This window comes from Polyodon spathula, chromosome 1 (assembly GCF_017654505.1).
Source record: "Polyodon spathula isolate WHYD16114869_AA chromosome 1, ASM1765450v1, whole genome shotgun sequence".
In the NCBI taxonomy this organism is placed as follows: Eukaryota; Metazoa; Chordata; class Actinopteri; order Acipenseriformes; family Polyodontidae; genus Polyodon; species Polyodon spathula.
The window spans coordinates 42,164,744-42,183,039 of NC_054534.1; the positions used below are offsets into that span (position 1 = coordinate 42,164,744).

The window sequence follows — 18,296 nt, forward strand, 5'->3', positions numbered from 1 at the left end:
ACCTTTTTCGTGAAACAAGTTTGTCAATATCGCGATTCATGTTTTGTGCCGAAACGATCTTTAGCACGGAGTGTAGATGTTTGTCATTCAGCTGAGAACTTTGAGAGGATTTATTAATCTTCATCAGTGAAAATAGCTGTTCGCAGAAGTACGTACTGCCAAACATTGACATGACGCGTGCAGCCTGAATGCAGAGCTGTGGGAATGTGGCTGGAAGGAACGGGTAAAACTGCTCAGCAGAGACAGAATCAAACTTAGCCGTTATTGCACTGCAACTCAATCAATTCCATCTGGATGTCTTCTGGTGCAGTTTCCACATCCATGCCAAATGGGTTTGGAAAAAGCTGAAACTGGAACTGGTAATGAATGAACTTTGCTGGGGGCCGGATAAAGTACCTCCAAGAGCCGTATTCGGCCCATGAGCCTTGAATTTGACACCCCTGCTTTAAATCCATTTAATATTTGTATAAAACTGTGAACAAGCTGACATCATTAAATCCGCCTCTACAATGAGCATGCATTCGAATCTGTACCTTGGAGTAGCTTTCTGTACACTTTGACGTTTATCATCCAGCAAACAGTTTGCAAGTTTGACTGAGGCTTTCATGGTGCTATCTGATAACATTGTGACAGCAGTTGAAATCAATCCCAACTTGAATTCTGCAAGTTTTAACAGCTCATCTCTTGATTCCAGCTCGTGAACCTATATTAAGAAAGAAACATATTTTTTTTTTTACATTTTCCTACTTACCACTTGAAGTTCGCATCACACAAGACAGTAACAATAAAGTTTACACAACAAGTGCTTAGAGTACTAGTGTTGAATTACTTATTCAATACTGCAGTGCAACATATATTTTATATATAGTTTGAGAAAAAGGAAGACTGCTGTGTACCAAAATGGTCAATAATAAAAACGAAAAAAAGAAAATAATATTTTAGGTACTTAAAAGGTAGAATTGATTACAAATCAATTATTCTACCTTTCTAAGTACTTTCTTTTCCCTACATTGCACGTTCACTTTCATGTGGAATACAATGTTAAGACAGACTCAGATTATACACTTCTTTATTAGAATTATTTTACTAATCAGTGAAGTACTGTTTGTTTTTTGTTTAAGATCTTTTGGAAATGTTTTAGGAAAAATGTATACATACCTGTGTTGCATTTGGGCTGTATAACTCCAAAGTCAATGAGTCAAACCAGAAATCAAGTTTCAGAGTTGTTTTCAGTTTTGCAATGTTTTGTGTTTCCACAACAGCAGCTGTGATCACAGTCGTTCCTGTAAGAAATTACATCATGCAAAGATCTTTTGGTTTTAGTAGAAACAAAATATTAAGGCATCTTCCAAGTAGTGAGATCACTGGGGAAGTAATCCTACTGACTTTCATTACTAGCCTAGCCATAACAAAGATGCTAAATGCTTTTTTCAGTAGCAATAACACATAGTGCAAGCTAATTACAGCATAATGCAGAGCTGAAACCTGTCAAGCAGTGCTTAAAATATATTCTAAACAAACAGTGCTAAAATTGTAATACTGTGAAATGCAATCTGAGATATCACAAAAAAGTAAAATCCACTACCGAAAAACAATATTCAAGTTTGTATAATGCCCAATCTGTACCTCCACTCTGTTCAGATGTCTGGGAACCCTTTGTAGAAACATTGTCCGATTTATCCACTGTGGCAGGAGCAGCACATGCACCTGAACTATCTCCTATATTTTCATTTAAAGTCCTTAACACAACAGTCAGGTCTTCCTGGCTGAGTATAAGCTGTAAAAAAATAAATATACACATTATTTATTTATAGTATATATATATATATATATATATATATATCTATATATAAATATATATATATATATATACTATAGAAACTATATATCTATATATGTTATCAATAGATACGGTCCTTACTGTATGGTACAGTATGGAGACTATTGGTCATGTACATACTAAAAAAAACTGCACTTACATTCATTGGTTTGAGGTGTCCAATTATTTTAATGTCTGGGATTTCGTTGAACCAGGCTGCAGATAAATTGCGTTCAATTACCAAACCTAGGTTTACAGGCTGCAGTAACTGAATTTCTGATTGGAACTTGTTATTCTCAAAAGTTGTTCTGTTTAAAAAAAAAAAAAACACAGAAAAAAAGGTTACAAACATCCTCTGCCGCAGGTGTTAGTACAACATTAGAACTATCAAGAACAAGAAAGACATCAGCTTCTAAAGTACAAATGTCACGTTGTAATGTTTTACATAAAGACTGCTACTGGTGATCACTTCTAGGATTTGCCCCTGTAACAGACCTGAAGCAGACAAACTAATGGAAAAAGACAAAATCAGGAGTTTGCAAGCATTGCACCAAGCATAAGCAGAGTGGCAAAAGAGAAAGGTGTTCTTCACCAACAGTGTTGATTTAGTGTCCTCTGCAGGTAATGTTATAAACGTTTGTTCAGTCAAAACAAAAGCTTATGAAAGTTTCAATTTCCTACCGGTATAATTTAAGGTCACTCAGTTCAACTTTCATGGCATCAATGACTGGAGGAATCTTAATGTGAGTTTTTGATTGAACAATTGAAAAGTGATTCTTAACAGTGATGAGACCAAAATCAGCCACAATCACATTCTTTGACACTGCAGACTGTGGTACAACAACAACTGGGGCCTTCACATCAATGTCCAGTGCCATTCGGGTACTCCGTTCAGCAAGTTCCATGACCCCTGTGGCAGCCATTCCTGCTGCTTGTACAGTGGCCTCTGTTAAAGCATCCTTAGCAGTTTGGAAATTATTTATAAAGTCCTGAATAAAAATACAAATCACATGTGAACAAGAATTTTAAAAGCATCCCTAGGGAAATAAATCTATGTAGGATTTCATATCAGATATAAAAGTTTGTAAACAACCCATTTAGTATGCGTTTATAAAAACCTGCAAATATGAAATGTCTACCTCAAATAGTTTCGAAGATGAGGCTTTTACACAGCAGCTTAACTTAAAATGACTGGCATGGAAAGGTTATTTTTTGGACATGGATGGACAGTCACAATTTTCTGAATAATTAATCTTTTAAACTGATCTTTTATTGAATTATGAATCAAACTTTCCCAAATGCAAAAATATTAAAATCTTACCAGTATCGAAGAAACAAACTTGTTTACAAAGATGACTTGAATGCAACCAACAGTAAGGGTAACACAACTGTCAACAATATTCATATCTGTGTAGGCATTGCCTTCTGTGGCATCAACATGAGAGACCATTTTAAAACTGAAGACCTCTTTCCCAGCAATTGATACAGCCTAAAAACAAACAAAAAAACAATCAAATAGATAGTCACTGAGCTAAAAGTACTTTTTCCCCTGAGATTTCTAATTCAGATAATCACAACATACCTTTTTATAAAGAGCTTCCTCATCACAATCTAAAATAACAATGTTCTTCAACTTTGCCAGTATTTCAGTTGCCTTCTTTCTCATGATTACCTGGGAGACAAGACCTGTAAAAAAAACATTGATAACACAATTTTATGAATATACTGTATTATACAGACTACAGAAAAGAACAGCATCATTTTTGTTTTTACATTTTGTATAAAAGCAGGCTTTTCATTTTTAACATAACATTTTATAACTTGTATAATTTTTAATATTGCTGTGTGGTTTCTCAACTTGACACTATTCAAAACCTTAAAAGCAAAGAAAATATAACTAACTACCACAAGATGGCACTACTTAATTTTAAATGTTATTTCAGCACACAGTTATTAAGCGTTGGGAGGAAAAAACAAAAACTACTTTAAAAATTACATACAGTTACTTGTTTCATTATGATTTTGGAACCTTATACTGATAAATGGTAAACAGTTGACCAAAAGGTGTAATATACATTACTGTATCACAATATGAATAGATAGCAAGTAATAAAAACTACTTTTTATAAAATCACAACTTAAGTGACATGTAATGTACCTTCAATGCTTATCTCTGAAATGTGTACCTTCTGTCCTCGAAGGTATATTTTCAGGCATGACAAGTCTGCAAGGACATGAAGGCTGACAACATCGTCAAATTTAGACTTCTTGGGAGCTGTACAAAATAAAACAAAAATGTATATAAAATTATTAGTTACACAGAGAGCATAATGAGACAGCAACCTCACAAGCGTCCTGCACTTAAAACGTTGCTTGTTATACAAATTAAAATGCACATTCATACACAGTGAACACAGTTGCAGACAGTAGTATAATGATGATAGTCATACTTGATTTCTTGGCAACAGTCTCTTCTTTTTTCTCCTCTCCAACTGCAGGGGCAGATTCTTCAGATGTGTCTTTTTTTGACAGTGGGATGAGGTTATTTAAAAAGTTCATGGCATTCAATAGTGCTTCTATATGTAAGTGGACATCCAGGGAGCTAAAGTTTACCTATAATTGTTAGAATTAAGGAAATTAGGAAACGAGAAATGGAAGTGTTATGAACAACAACAAAGAATCCCTGGGGTCATAATATCAGATCCAGTATTTCATGTAAATACTGTCATTTACATGAAGCAAAACAGATGTGCTAAATATGTCCAGAGGTAAAAACTGTGTGACAACAGTTTGAAACAGTTAATATCTACTAGACAACATTGGTAATGGGATTTAACTAAAAGTAAAATAATTCAACTGTTTACCAAAAACTAAGACAATAACTCAAAAAGTGTACTCTCTCTATATAGACTATACTTAGGTCACATGGCCTCAACATGGCAGCATATTAAAATAGAGGTAAATGTCATGGGTCACAAACACATTTATCGCAGAGAGTTTAACTCTGCAAATACAAGTCACTACCTTAATGGGTTTCTGAGGTGCATGTATGATGCCTTGATACCGTGGAAGCGTATTTGCAAATTAATAAAACCTTTATAAAAAAAATAGAGAATTATTACCTTTATAAGCTGCTCTGTATTGTTATAAAGTGTTTTGAATTCTGGCCCATTCTTCTCCGCCTATAAAATAAGTTGTTAAGTTGTTAATTCAGCAACTTTTTTTGCAAAACTTCAAAAATGCTAATTCAAAAGTATTCATACACTGACAAAGAAAATTAAATTAATAGTTATTTGAGGCACCTTTAGCAATAATAACCTCTTTTAAATGATTAGGATATTTGTCAACAAGCTTTTCTCATGATTCTTTAGTGTTTTTTGACCATTCTTCAAAGCAAAATTGTTCCAGTTCATTCAAATTCCGAGGACTTCTCTTCTGCACAGCCTTCAACTCAGACCAAATATTCTCGAATCAGATTTAGATCATGACTTTGACTAGGTCATTCCAAAACCTTGATTCAGTTGTTCTTTAACCATTCTGAAGTAGAATTCTCTCATTATACATGGCTGACCCTGGGACAGAGGGTAGGTATTTCAAAAGACAAGATGGATGCACCCTGCTGAATGTAGCACATGGTGAACCATAAGGTCAGAGAGCACCGCTCCCTTTCCCACAGAGGAAGTATGTGGTAGGCTCGCCATGTGTAATAAAAGAACTACCACCTCGATTATTGGACAGAAACCAGTCAGGGATGAAGTCAACAGTTGCTTACAAAGGTAAAAAATAAAAAAAGTTTTGTCATCTTTTGATCTCTTTAGAATTGACTCCATGGATATCCATGCTTTCTGATACAAACATATCATGCACTGAGCTGTACAGAGGCCTTGTCCAAAGCCAGTTTGGAACTTGTGTTTTCTGGAGGTATACCTTTCTTGTATAAAGAGGTTTTTGAATCAAAAACCAAAATTTGTCAGCTTATTTTTTTCAATACAGTTGAAACAGAAACCCCAGTCCCATTTGCAGCCAATTCACATTGAATACACTGTGTAACATTTTTTTTTTTTTTTGTTCCTGGGTAGTAAGTGTTATTTCCTAATTGCTTATGCCTCAAAAGTATAGAAAATGGCTATTATTCCCCACAAACTTTGCTTTTGTGTCCAGGACAGTGATATTTCAAAATATCACTATTTCCAATGGGAAAATGGGAAAATGTGTTTTTTGTTCACATAAAGTCAGAAAAAAACAACATATGAATCCAAATTAACATGTATTTATATAAAGTAATACAAAGATGACTACAAAAGATTTAGAAGCGAGTAGTTTTTCGAGATTTACAATTATACTCTAAATACAAAATAATAGTGATATTTGAAATATCACTGTCCTGGTCACAAAAGCAAAGTCTGTGGCGAATAACAGCCATTTTCTATACTTTTGAGGCATAAGCAATTAGGAAATAACACTTACTACCCAGGAACAAAAATTATGTTACATAGTGATATCTTTGGCAATCAATCAATCTCAGATTGTTATTAACCTTCCTCACAATTTTTCTACTTGTTCTTGGTGAAAGAACCTTCTTTCTTCCAGACCAAGGGAGCGTTGTGACAGTACCATGAGTCTTGTACTTCTTAATAATAGAAACAACAGTTGAAACTGGGATTCAATGCTTGGAAATCTTCTTGTATCCTTCTCCAGCTTTATGACAATAAATCATTTTCTGCCTATTGTCTTCAGATAGCTCTTTACCAGTAAGTCTCTATCCCTAATCCTTTTATACTCTAAGAATGTTGACCTACAATCCAACATTTCTAGAATTAGGTTCTGCATTATCATATTGAAATTTTAAGTACCTTTTAGACAACACTAACAGAATCAAAGGGGATGATGCTTTTGAATTAGCATTTTCAGTTTTGCAAAAAAAAAAAAAATTGCTGAAATAAATAATTGTAGACATCTATTTCCTCATCTACAAAAACAAAACTTTTGCTACAAAAGTATTTGTTTGAGAAATTATAAATTTCCATTGTGGTTGTTTGACTATAAATTATTTTTACTATAAAATACTCTACAATCATATAAAATTTCCATTGTGGTATGTAAACTTTAGACTACAACTGTATATATAAAAAATGATATTTTATGAGATGTTAGTATATAGAGAATACCTTAATGTAATCCAAGGTAAGAAGATCAGTCTCTGAATTGTCCTTCGTTGTAATGATATAAACTGGTTTGTCTTTCGAATCTACAAAAAAAATAAAGCAAAAAGGTAGCATGCCTGATAGAGAGAACATTAGGTTATTACCAAAACCCTGGTTCCCTGAAATAGAAATGTAACCATTACCGAATGTGTATTTACCTGTAAAGACTCCAAAACTTGAATAGATATAGCAGAGCTGCGCTCCAGAGTCTGTGACACAGCTACCAGCATCATTTTGCCTTCACGCATGCTGCAATCATGGACGCAGTAACTTTGAAGGTTAATGGCTACATTTCTATTTCAGGGAACCAGGGTTATGATAATAAAACGGTTAGTTCATAATTTACATTGGTAATGTCTGTGTAACAATTTTTTTTTTTTTTTTGGTTCCTGGATAGTAAGTTTATTTTCTAATTGCTAATGCCTCAAAAGTGAAGAAAATGGCTATTATTCCCCACAAACTTTGCTTTTGGGACCAGGACAGTGATATTTTGAAATTTACCTATTTTCCACAACATTCCAGATAGATTCAGAGCTGAGTAAACTTGGAGTAACCCATCTCTTCCCCTGGCTCACTCGGTGCACCTCAAAGAGGATTACAACAGCATCAAGACCTTGCTGGACGTCTTGAAGTGTGATGAGTATGGCTGGGAGGTCATAGGAGACTTCAGAATGGTGGCATTGCTGATGGGTCTCCAAGGCGGTTTTACCAAGTTTCCCTGCTATCTTTGCCTTTGGGACAGCAGGGACACCAAGGCGCACTACCACAGGCGGGACTGGCCACAGCGGACCGAGTTCTCTGTGGGGAGGAACAACGTCAAGTGGGAGCCACTGGTGGACCCCCGGAAGGTGCTGATGCCACCACTGCACATCAAATTGGGCCTTATGAAACAATTTGTCAGAGCGCTAGATAAGGAGTCGGCAGCCTTCAAGTACCTTCAAGACTTCTTCCCTAAGCTGTCTGAGGCAAAGGTCAAAGCCGGTGTCTTCGTCGGACCACAGATAAAGAAGATCCTGGAGTGCAATGAATTCCCCAAGAAGCTCACTAGTAAGGAGAAAGCGGCTTGGAACAGCTTTGTCGCAGTGGTTCGGGGCTTCCTGAGCAATCACAAGGCGGGAAACTATGTGGAGCTAGTTGAGACTCTGGTGAAGAACTACGGCACAATGGGCTGTAGGATGTCCCTCAAAGTCCATATCCTTGATGCTCATCTTGATAAATTCAAGGAGAACGTGGGAGCGTACTCAGAGGAGCAAGGCGAGCGCTTCCACCAGGATATACTGGACTTTGAACTCCGCTACCAAGGACAGTATAAAACGAGAACATGATGGGAGACTACATTTGGGGGCTGATTCATGAAAGTGATTTACAGTATAATCGTAAATCTCGAAAAACTACTCACTTCTAAATCTTTTGTAGTCATTTTTGTATTACTTTAGTATAAATACATGTTAATTTGGATTCATATGATGTTTTTTTCTGACTTTATGTGAACGAAAAGACACACATTTGCCCGTTTTCCCATTGGAAATAGTGATATTTTGAAATATCACTGTCCTGGTCACAAAAGCAAAGTTTGTGGGGAATAATAGCCATTTTCTATACTTTTGAGGCATAAGCAATTAGGAAATAACACTTACTACCCAGGAACAAAAATTGTGTTACATAGTGTTATCGTATGGGTGAGTGTACGAAAGCTGTTGCAAGAGAATATTGCAGAACGACTGGAATGCTACAAGGCTAAGCCGAGGATGCCTTGTGTGTTACCATTCGGAACCCCAGTAACAAGTAGCTAGGGCTAAAAAATTGAGGGAGGAACTCACCTCTAGGTTATGATGTAAGGGTTGACCCTGAAGCCACCCTCAATACTAGTTCGAAAGCCAGGGTTTTGTGGATCCAGATAAAGAAACCTAGTAAAAGGTATGGGGAGTAGCCCACACTGCTGCATTGCAAGATGCAGACTGGAATAACGCCCACGAAGTTGCCATGCCCTTGAAGAAAATGGGCAGTGAGCTTTTCTGGTGGGGGCAAGTTGGCCAGCTCATAGGCAGTCCTGACTGTCTGTTATCCATTTAGATATCCTCTGCTTATACAGGGCTTGCTCATAGGACTTCGCCCCATAAGACAAAAAATTGTTCAGACTGCATCCAACTCTGTGTCCTGTCAACATAATATCCTAGTGCTCGTACAGGGCAAAGCATATGGAGCTGTCACTTCCTGTCGGACTGGAAAGGAAGCGGATGGAAGCCTCCAGTTCCATAGACTGGTTGACATGAACTGACAATATAAGTTTTTGGCAAAAAACAGGACTGGTACAAAACGTAACCTTTGTCTTGGCTTCTGCAAAGATTAAGCAGGCTTTCACAATTGAAAATGCTTGCATCTCACTCACCCACTTAGCGCATGTGATTGCAAGCAAGAAAGCCGCTTTGAGCGATACAAATTTCAGCTCAGCTGAATGCAAGGGCTCAAATGGAGGCTTAATGAGTGCTTCAAGCGCCACGTTACGCCTCCAGTGAGGAACAATATCCTTCATAAGAGGCTGAAGCCACTGGGCTACTTTCAAAATTGCCCCACCAGGAAGTGAGCTCTTGGGGAGACTGAGTTAATTTTGACATGGGAAGCTGAAATAGCTGCCAGATAGACCTTTAACTCTTTGTGGTTCTATGTCGGACCATGTCCGACATCGCGAAAATCCCTTTCTGGTCCATTGTCGGACTTTGTCTGACATTGCCAAAAACCATTATATAACACAGCATGTGTTGCGTTTAAGCCAGAAAAAGCAGAGGCAAGGCATTCCCTAATCATCTCTTTTAGGAAAGAAAAACGAGACAGCTGAATAGCCCATGTACAGGCTGAGCAAAGCCGAATTGAAGAGATGGAGACTGAGACACACAGAGTGAGAATGGCACTGCGAAGATAGAGAATGTCAAGGCAGTCTGAAGAACTTGCACAGATGATGGATGAGGCAGAAAAGTACAGACAAAAGCAGTTTGGATGATGACTTGATTGAATTGACTATTTCAATTTGAACAGCACATGGCCTGAAATTTTATTTTGTTCACAAAAATTAACTGGACCGGACCAGCCTGACAGCTGCAGAATAATGCAAAGGGGTAAATGTAGAGGAGGGTTTCCCCTTATCAAACAGGTCCTGCAAAAATTGCAGTATAACTGTCATGGGGTCAAAATCCCAAAGCAGACACCAAGTCTGAAAGATGCACCACTTGTACCTGTACTGGGAATGTGTGGATGCTGCTCTGGCATTTTGCAGTGCGTCCATGACCCAATTAGAAATCCCCAGACAGCTCAATGTAGCCGTTCAGGGGCCAGATCCAGAGCTGTAGGCTTGATGTATCGGGATGCCACATGCCTTGCTGAGCAGATCACATCCCGATCAATCGAGTCTGCAGCTCTGGATCTGGCCCCTGAACGGCTGCATTGAACCACCTGGGGTTTGGGTGGGCTTCAAGGTGGACCATTCAGTTGTCGCGACAGAGCTAAAAACCAGAGTCACCTGGGCCAGTAAGGGGCTACTAATAGCACCCTGGCCCGGTCCTGCAAGATTTCCTCCAGACACAGCAGGCAAGCGGTGGGAAGGCATACAACAGTTGCCTCGGCCACTGGTGTGCCAAGCCATTTAAAATCACCAGCGGGTCTCAGGCAAAAAGATCTCTCTCTGCTATAGGTTCTTGTCTGCCTAGAGCAAAAGTTTGTGGGCCACACGATGGAGACTGGGAGACCTGAGGCTGCCCTGGTGATTTATAAAAGCCACCATGGTAGTGTTGTCCTGCAAAAAATTCTGCAAGGTCAGAAAAATTGCCTGCAGCTCTAAAATATTTATATGGAGACCCTGCCAAGGGGGGGTTGCATGCCCCCCTGCCATCCACACAGCTCCCCAGAGGAGGCTGGACGAGTCCGTGGCAACGACTTCCCTTCTGGCGCCACTGCCCAATGGTTCGCAGAGGTGCAGATGAGCAGGCCGTTTGCTCCAAGAGAGTGCCGTTAAAACAGTGACGAAACACCAACAGGCCGTCATGGTTCTGTCCCGGCTGAAAAAGCCTTGCTGTTGAACCAGACTTGCAGAGGGTGCGTACGCAGGAGACCCAAAGGTAGGTTCTGAGAAGCTGCTGCCATAAAGCCCAGAAGTTCAAGAACATCATTACCGTGACTGCTCTGTTGAGCTGAATAGCTCTATACCGGCAGCTATTCTTTGCTGGACATGTCTGCTCAAGTAGCAGCACCGCTGTACAGTAATACAAGTCAGGCTCAGTCCTCTGAAAGGAAAAGTGATGCTGTTGCGTGCAGTCTTCTTATGCCCTTGGTGGCAGGCATGGCTGTGTCACAGGTGCTGGCATGCAGCTTTGGTATATCTATTCAGGTTTTGGGGTCTTTACAGATAAAAGCCCATTCTGTAATGGTTACATTTCATACTTATATAGGGAATCACATTTTATAAATTGCAATGGAAGTTTTATATTCTTTATCAAAAAAAAAAAAAAAAAAAAAAAAAGGAAAAAAGTGGTTAAGGAATACTTTAGTGTGTGGTGTTTGCCTATGAGACTGACCATGATTGGTATGTATAGGGTTTGGTGTATATTAATGTAAAATAAACTTGATTATACTGCATTTGTATTTTTTTCTGTGAGCAAATTAATGTTTTTTAATTCCACAGTATTGTGATATGGAAATTATTAAATCGATATAATATCAAAATATCAACAATAACTTTTACCTACTTACCCATGTATTCTGGACATTTCAAGCAGATTTCTTTTAGGAAAGTACTGGATGACATATCAAACGATCGCAAGTTCAGCTCTGTGCCTAGTCCCTCAATGTACAGATGTAACACTGTCAGTTCAACATTTTCAGAAAGATGACATAACTGAATTGACACCTATGGAAACCATATATTTAATGTTAAAACTAGGGGTAAACCAGACAGATTTAAAATGCTTGATTTTCATTCTGAAGCAACATAAAAACTCTTCTAAATCAAATCTTACTTATGTATATAAAAGGCCTGAAAAACATGCTGCTTTTTATTTTTATTTTTTTACAAAACTACAATGTTCTGTAAAGTTACAGATATAGTCTAGATTAAATAACTTGTTCAGTTATATAGCAGGCATAAAATATTCAAAAATAAAATAGGTGGTTAATCAGTTGGTACTGTCTCAATAATAAAGCATGCATACCTCATTTATTTCAAACCTCAGTTGAAAATTAGTCATGTTTTTCACAGACTCCTGCTTTTTTAAAGGATTTCTTGTTCTTTTTAAAGAATTGCTTTGTGCTTCAAAAAATGGTAAATCATCCACCGGAGAGCTTGGAGCATCATAAAATTCTTCTTCTGATTCTGTAGATAACATTATAAATATTTATTTCCGAATACTTTCATAGTAATATAGACTGAATCCTAGAAGAATCTGGATAAAAACAAATTTGGATCTAAAAAAACTATAAGATCTTAAAACATATTGGTATTTAAAGAGTGAGTAGCGGGGTGATTCAGCCTCCCGATAGTGCATTGCTCGGGACTTCCCTTACCAAGATCTCGTGACCCAAAAGTCATGTTTGAGGGGCGGCACAACCAGCCACTGGAGTCAAGTGAAGGATAAGGACACGTGTCGGTTGGGGATTGGTGTTCCCCTGACTACAGAGGCGGGACATTACATACTAAAGGGAACGTACTACTGTGTTCGGGGTTGGTCCGAAAGTAAAATAGGAGGAGTAACGGGTGGAGGGAGAGACTGGTTTGGTGCAGCGGGATTTTTAAAACAAAAAAACACTAACATTTCTTTTGTCTTTTTTTTGTTTATGTATGGGTCGCCACGAAGACAATTAAAGACGAGTCATCACGGTTTGTTTTGGATTTCACCCCTGCACTCCTTCCCTCACACCATTTTGTTTTCTTTTGTTATTTAATCATTTTGTTGTGTATAGAGAATAAAAATAAATTATTTTATTTCTGTACACATAAATTACTGTCTGGACATTCCATTTAATACACTCTCGCCTCACACGTGGTTCTGTTTTACATCCCCACATGTTGGTACAACTGTTTAAATAACATACCTGTAATATGTATGGTCACTGTTAACACCCTGACAACTTTCACACAAATTTAAAGTCTGTTTCAAAGCTCACATCAAAATGTCTGCTCTAGTGCACTGGGGTTTGGAGATCAGTTCTTAAAATACTGATTTGAAGTGCACTAGTGCACTATCAGTGCACTAGTGCAGACATTTTATAAAGAGCTTTGAAACAGACTTTTAAAAAAGTTGTCAAAGGTTGCCAGGAAGTTAACTTGGGGACGTGCAACGCTATATTTTTTCAGAACCTTGCTACTTACTCTTTAATATGAACTTCTACTGACAAATCTGTGAATTGGAATTGAAGTATCCAGCTACAAGAAATCACACTAGTGCTTCGTTGCTAACAAAAGACGACAAGACACAAAAATGACTGCAGATGAAAATGGAAATCTTAATCTTCAAATTTTACAAACACAGAATAACTGAAAATTCCAAATGTATAATACACTCATGCTCATGTACACAAAAGTACAAATACTGAGTCACAATTTCAAACCTTACCTGACTCAAACAGAATAGAAGATCTAAGGTTAGGCAAGGATTGGTTCCTTGGGGTCAACTGTGGTGTCATGACAACAGGGTACTTAGGGTGCTGTGATACAGAGAATTACCCAAACAAAAATTTAATTTTGTACAAATTACATAGACAAAAATAGAAGATGTGCTGTTAATCCAAAGTCACAAAATGTGGTTCAGACAATTGACAATTTCTCTTTTGCTTCATATGCTTTATTTTAGTTTATTTTTAAATAGAAAATTCCCAGGTTTTCTTTAATCATAAATTTGAACAAAAAAATGTAATAAAAAAAGGATTTACTCCAAAAATAATGATATTAATCTGGGAGAGTAATCCATTTAAATTACAAAAAATACTTTGGAAATAATGTACATCTTTTTACAAAAATGGATACATTCAGGAAATTTTATAGTCAATAAAAATATGTATTTTGCTGCCAACAGAATTAAAAAAAAAAAAAATGTTACTTGAATGAAGCTGCAAGAGCAAATCTGTCTCAGTATGTGACTTAGTGGCTTTAAAGTTTGCACCATTAAAAGGTAAACTACCCTTGGGGAATGTAAACAAGCAGGGGGCTTACTTCTGATCAAAAGACTACAATGTTCAGTAAAATTAAATATAGTTAACAAGTGGTATTGATTTACCTGTGGAGTACTCTGAGCATTTGAGGCAGATGGAGCAGGCGGGCCTTTTGGCAATGGAATGCTATCAATCAGTGTCAGAACGTCTCTGACCTTTTCATCCGAAATACGAACAGAAAGCAAAGGCAACTCGCCAAAAATTTTGAATCTGTTTGAAGGAGAGAAAAATCCAATACTGGTCTGAGTACCTTCATATACACACTGAACATGTGTCTACATCTACAGAACATACACAAGAGCAAATGTACATAGCACCTGTCACTAAATTTATTTTACATTCCCTTCTCTGTTTTTGCTATACAGCTTACCTAGGAATTGTAACCAATTTGTTACTGCCTTTAGAAAGAAAAAAAGGCATTGACTGCACATGTCAAGTACAGAAAGTAAACTAGAAAGGTTTATCCCTAAAAACAAAAACAATGCATCTGCAAAGCATAAATGGCAGGGGATTGATATTCAACGTTTTGTTTCAACTTACTTTGGCATCCTTGGATCACTTACAACCATAGCTCTGCTAAAGTCTACTCTCAGATCCACAGGCTCCAAAATGTGCAGAGAAGACTGTTTAGACTTTCGAGCATTCTTCCAGTCTTGCGCTGTAAGAAGAACATTAGGACAGTGGTTCTGGGTCCAATACATAAAGAAAGAATAATAAAAGACATGCTGCAAAAAACAGGAATTTAAGAATGTTCTACTTTAATATCATACAACTTTTTAACAAACTAAGCAGTTTCTCAGACACCAACCTGGTTTGCTATAGAGCAGCTGCAAACTGCTCAACTCCACATCAAAACTGTCATACGCCCTGGACATTATATCCTCAATACAGCTCTGTCCTACTGTTAACTGTGGCAGACCTTTACGACTTTTACTGGTTACCTTTACAAAAGAAAGAAAAATAAGTTACTAAATGTTGAAAACCAATGAAACTTCACATAACAATATTTAGTTAAGAAAACAAAAAATTAATGAAGATGATCAACCAGCTGATATTAGTTCAACCTCATGTCAAACATTTTAACCTTTCCTAACCATTCTAGGGAAATAAAGCATGCAGCAAGTAAATTAACAGTAATTACTTTGAGATGACCAAGGTCCAGAACAAGTAGATTCTCAGAGGAAGAATAGAAGCCAGTCTGAGGAACAATTATGTAGGAAGCCATGAGGTTAATTTTCAGATCCAGGATTTTTTGGGTCTCTATAACATACATCAATCCTGAAAAAATAAAAACAGGATATACAAGGTGTGCTGATATTGCTGCCTTCAGCCCATGTTCATGAAAAGGTAGATCACCATGATTAGTCTCAAGAATTTGTGCCAAAGAATCAATTTTCTAAGATGATCAGTAACAATCTCTCAAGATACCACTCAACCACACATACAGGTGCATAAATGACATGTGGGCATTAAAATGGAACATACACAAATAGAAAAATAAACAGGAATAAGCTAATAAAGTTGTATAATAAATAATATTTGTAAATTGCCATTACTAGCCTCACTTGTATCTGATTGAGGGGAGTTTACTGCAACCAAATTAGTTTCTGTTCATTAAGTTATGGTACTTTCAAGTCTTGAAATCCTTATATTACAACCAATAAATGGACTGACAAATACTAATCTTGCTGAGCAGGTCTCTATATGGAGCTTGGCACAAAAAAAAGTAATTCACTGGGAAAATAAATTAATTTTTATAATTCTTGTCCAAAGTGTTGGCTGATAATACAGTACTAAAAAAACAGAATGATTAAGATTTCCATTACAAGAGAGTAGAAAAAACTTCATGTTGATTTGAACTCGACTCTCGCCAAGATAAGCACCAACTAAGACGTAGCTTTACAGTAAACTAATGTGATCCATCTTCATCTCCATTCATTTGCATTTCTTTCCATCTGTGATGTAGATATCCTTCTGCCTGGTGTTGATTGCTGAAGTGTAATGCTGGCTCCAGGGATCGGCTTATTTTGCCTGCCTAGCGCATCAGCACACACAACAGCTGCGATGCTGGTTCCAGGGATCAACCACAGTGCGCTCCCCAGCGCATCAGCATGACAACCGTAGGAGTAGGGTACTCTGGGGTCTTCAAGTGGGCACCTTCCGTCCTCCGTGTTTCATCGACTAGTCCACGACACCTCTAGAGAGCGCGACAGGAATTCTGGCATCCCAGTATCATCCCCCCCCCCACCCCCTGGTAACTCTACCAGATGAAGGTGAGCTGATCCAGACCACAAGACAATATCTGGTCGAAGGTTAGTGGTGGCAATCTCAGGTAGAAAAATAAGCCACTGACCAACATCTGCCAGCATTTTCTAGTCTCTAGGAGCTTCCAGTTGTCCTGTGCGAGGCTTGATTTTAACATCTTTTCTTGATGGTTGTTCTCCTAGATGGAGGAATATTGTCTTTTGTGTGTAATGCTTTGATGGAACTGGTGGCAACATGTTACGCTACGCTTCCAATGCTAAGGCTAAACATTGCAGCACCTGGTCATGGCGCCAAGTAAACCATCCTTGGCTAAGACCCACCTTACATCCTGTCAAAAATGTGCCTTAATGTTGCAACATTTTATTTCAGCTTCTAGGCATTGCCATGTAGTGCTGAATTCTGAAGTTAAACTAAAATTGCAAATCTAGGCTTTCACTAAATTTGTTATTGTCATTGGTACACTGAAAAAATCAAATGCTGCCCAAAGTAGTTCATGTGGCACTGAACCATAAGCATTAGCCAAATCTAGGAATGTCATATGGACCTCCTTCCTCTCCTTTTTAGTGGACTGAATTTGTTGCCAGATTACACTGATGTGTTCGAAGGATCCTGGGAAACCTGGAATGCCTGCCTTTTGTACTGAAGTGTAAATGAAGCAGTTCTTAATCCTTTGCAGATCATTTATTCAGCTCGTCAGGCATGTCAGGTCCAATTTATTTTCACATGCGCTGTTTATTTTGCATGCCCTGTTTAAAATATATATTTTTCAGCATAAACAGGTTTAAAAGGCATTGAATCACAAAAGGACACTCAGTACTGTATCTCCAGCCAAGCTCCACCCCTTGTTCGTTGTATTTTTCACATACCTCTTTAAAGATGTGAATACTGATAAATCCTCTCCTGTTCACTCGTTTTATCATCAAACACCTCAATAATGCGATCCAAGTCATTATCTTATTACTATAACATCAAAAAGCTCTACAAATGACTGTGATATTCTTCGAGCGCTGGATGCGGAAGCAGACATCTCCTTTGCTTGTGTCCGTGTTATCTCTGTGGTGCATGGGGCTATCAGATACGCCCTTTTTTCCAGCTTCGTTTGGCTCCTACAGGTCTCACTCTGCTATTGAAAGGTTTTCTCGGCTTTTTCCAGAGAAAAAACGACTAGATACCTGTGTTTTTGATGATGTCGGACAGGGTCCGACATCGGACTGGAAAGGGAAAATTGTAATGTAGGACCTGGTCTGACATAGGACCGCAAAGGGTTAATAAGGAGATAGGGCAAAACTGACTGATGCACCTACTTGGCGCCATGCTTTTGGTACAATCTGTTTTTCCCATGCCACTTTCATCAATTTCCACAGGATTCGTAGAACTCCAGAAGCACTCTTTTATAGTCTCTACAGGACTCCTGTATTAGGCCCTGGAGATGACGACGTCCTTGCTTTTTTCAGAACTTGTTCTACTTCTTTCCACTTAGGTGCACAGTCCTCCATTTGGTATTCTGGTGGATTGATGGGTGGGATGTCTGAAGGAACTGACATAGGTTCCTGCCTTTTTGAATCTGTATGCTTTTCCTCCAAATATCTCTCCAGCTCAAACCTAGATGCTTTTAGTGTGCCATTTTTCACACTGGTGAATAACTTCTTTACACATTTGAATGAAAAGTTAGTTCTCACATGCTCCTTTTTGTAGCGTTTCCGTAGGCGCTTATCTTTAGTGACCCTGTGTAACAGATTGAGTGACTTTGTTCTGCTCTTCTCCACTGCTTCCTCAGCTGCCTCCTTTCTCTAAGTGTTCAATCTCCTGCTGCT

General features: G+C 38.0%; 1 protein-coding gene across 3 annotated transcripts in view; it reads right to left on the reverse strand.

Annotated features, from left to right (window-relative positions):
- vps13a (vacuolar protein sorting 13 homolog A) overlaps positions 1-18,296 on the reverse strand; it is a 123,581-nt gene that overhangs the window by 64,074 nt on the left and 41,211 nt on the right. For all 3 annotated transcript variants that reach the window (XM_041255980.1, XM_041255972.1, XM_041255989.1), the window contains exons 20-37: positions 15,359-15,495; positions 15,026-15,158; positions 14,758-14,875; positions 14,283-14,427; positions 13,623-13,713; positions 12,222-12,382; positions 11,764-11,920; positions 6,988-7,067; positions 4,942-5,001; positions 4,270-4,432; positions 3,978-4,094; positions 3,402-3,505; positions 3,141-3,308; positions 2,501-2,808; positions 1,980-2,127; positions 1,627-1,777; positions 1,159-1,283; positions 534-703 (exon numbers count right to left, since the gene is read on the reverse strand). In XM_041255980.1, coding sequence (XP_041111914.1) covers positions 534-703; positions 1,159-1,283; positions 1,627-1,777; positions 1,980-2,127; positions 2,501-2,808; positions 3,141-3,308; positions 3,402-3,505; positions 3,978-4,094; positions 4,270-4,432; positions 4,942-5,001; positions 6,988-7,067; positions 11,764-11,920; positions 12,222-12,382; positions 13,623-13,713; positions 14,283-14,427; positions 14,758-14,875; positions 15,026-15,158; positions 15,359-15,495 — 2,536 coding nt within the window. The remainder of the gene's footprint in view (positions 1-533; positions 704-1,158; positions 1,284-1,626; positions 1,778-1,979; positions 2,128-2,500; positions 2,809-3,140; positions 3,309-3,401; positions 3,506-3,977; positions 4,095-4,269; positions 4,433-4,941; positions 5,002-6,987; positions 7,068-11,763; positions 11,921-12,221; positions 12,383-13,622; positions 13,714-14,282; positions 14,428-14,757; positions 14,876-15,025; positions 15,159-15,358; positions 15,496-18,296) is intronic.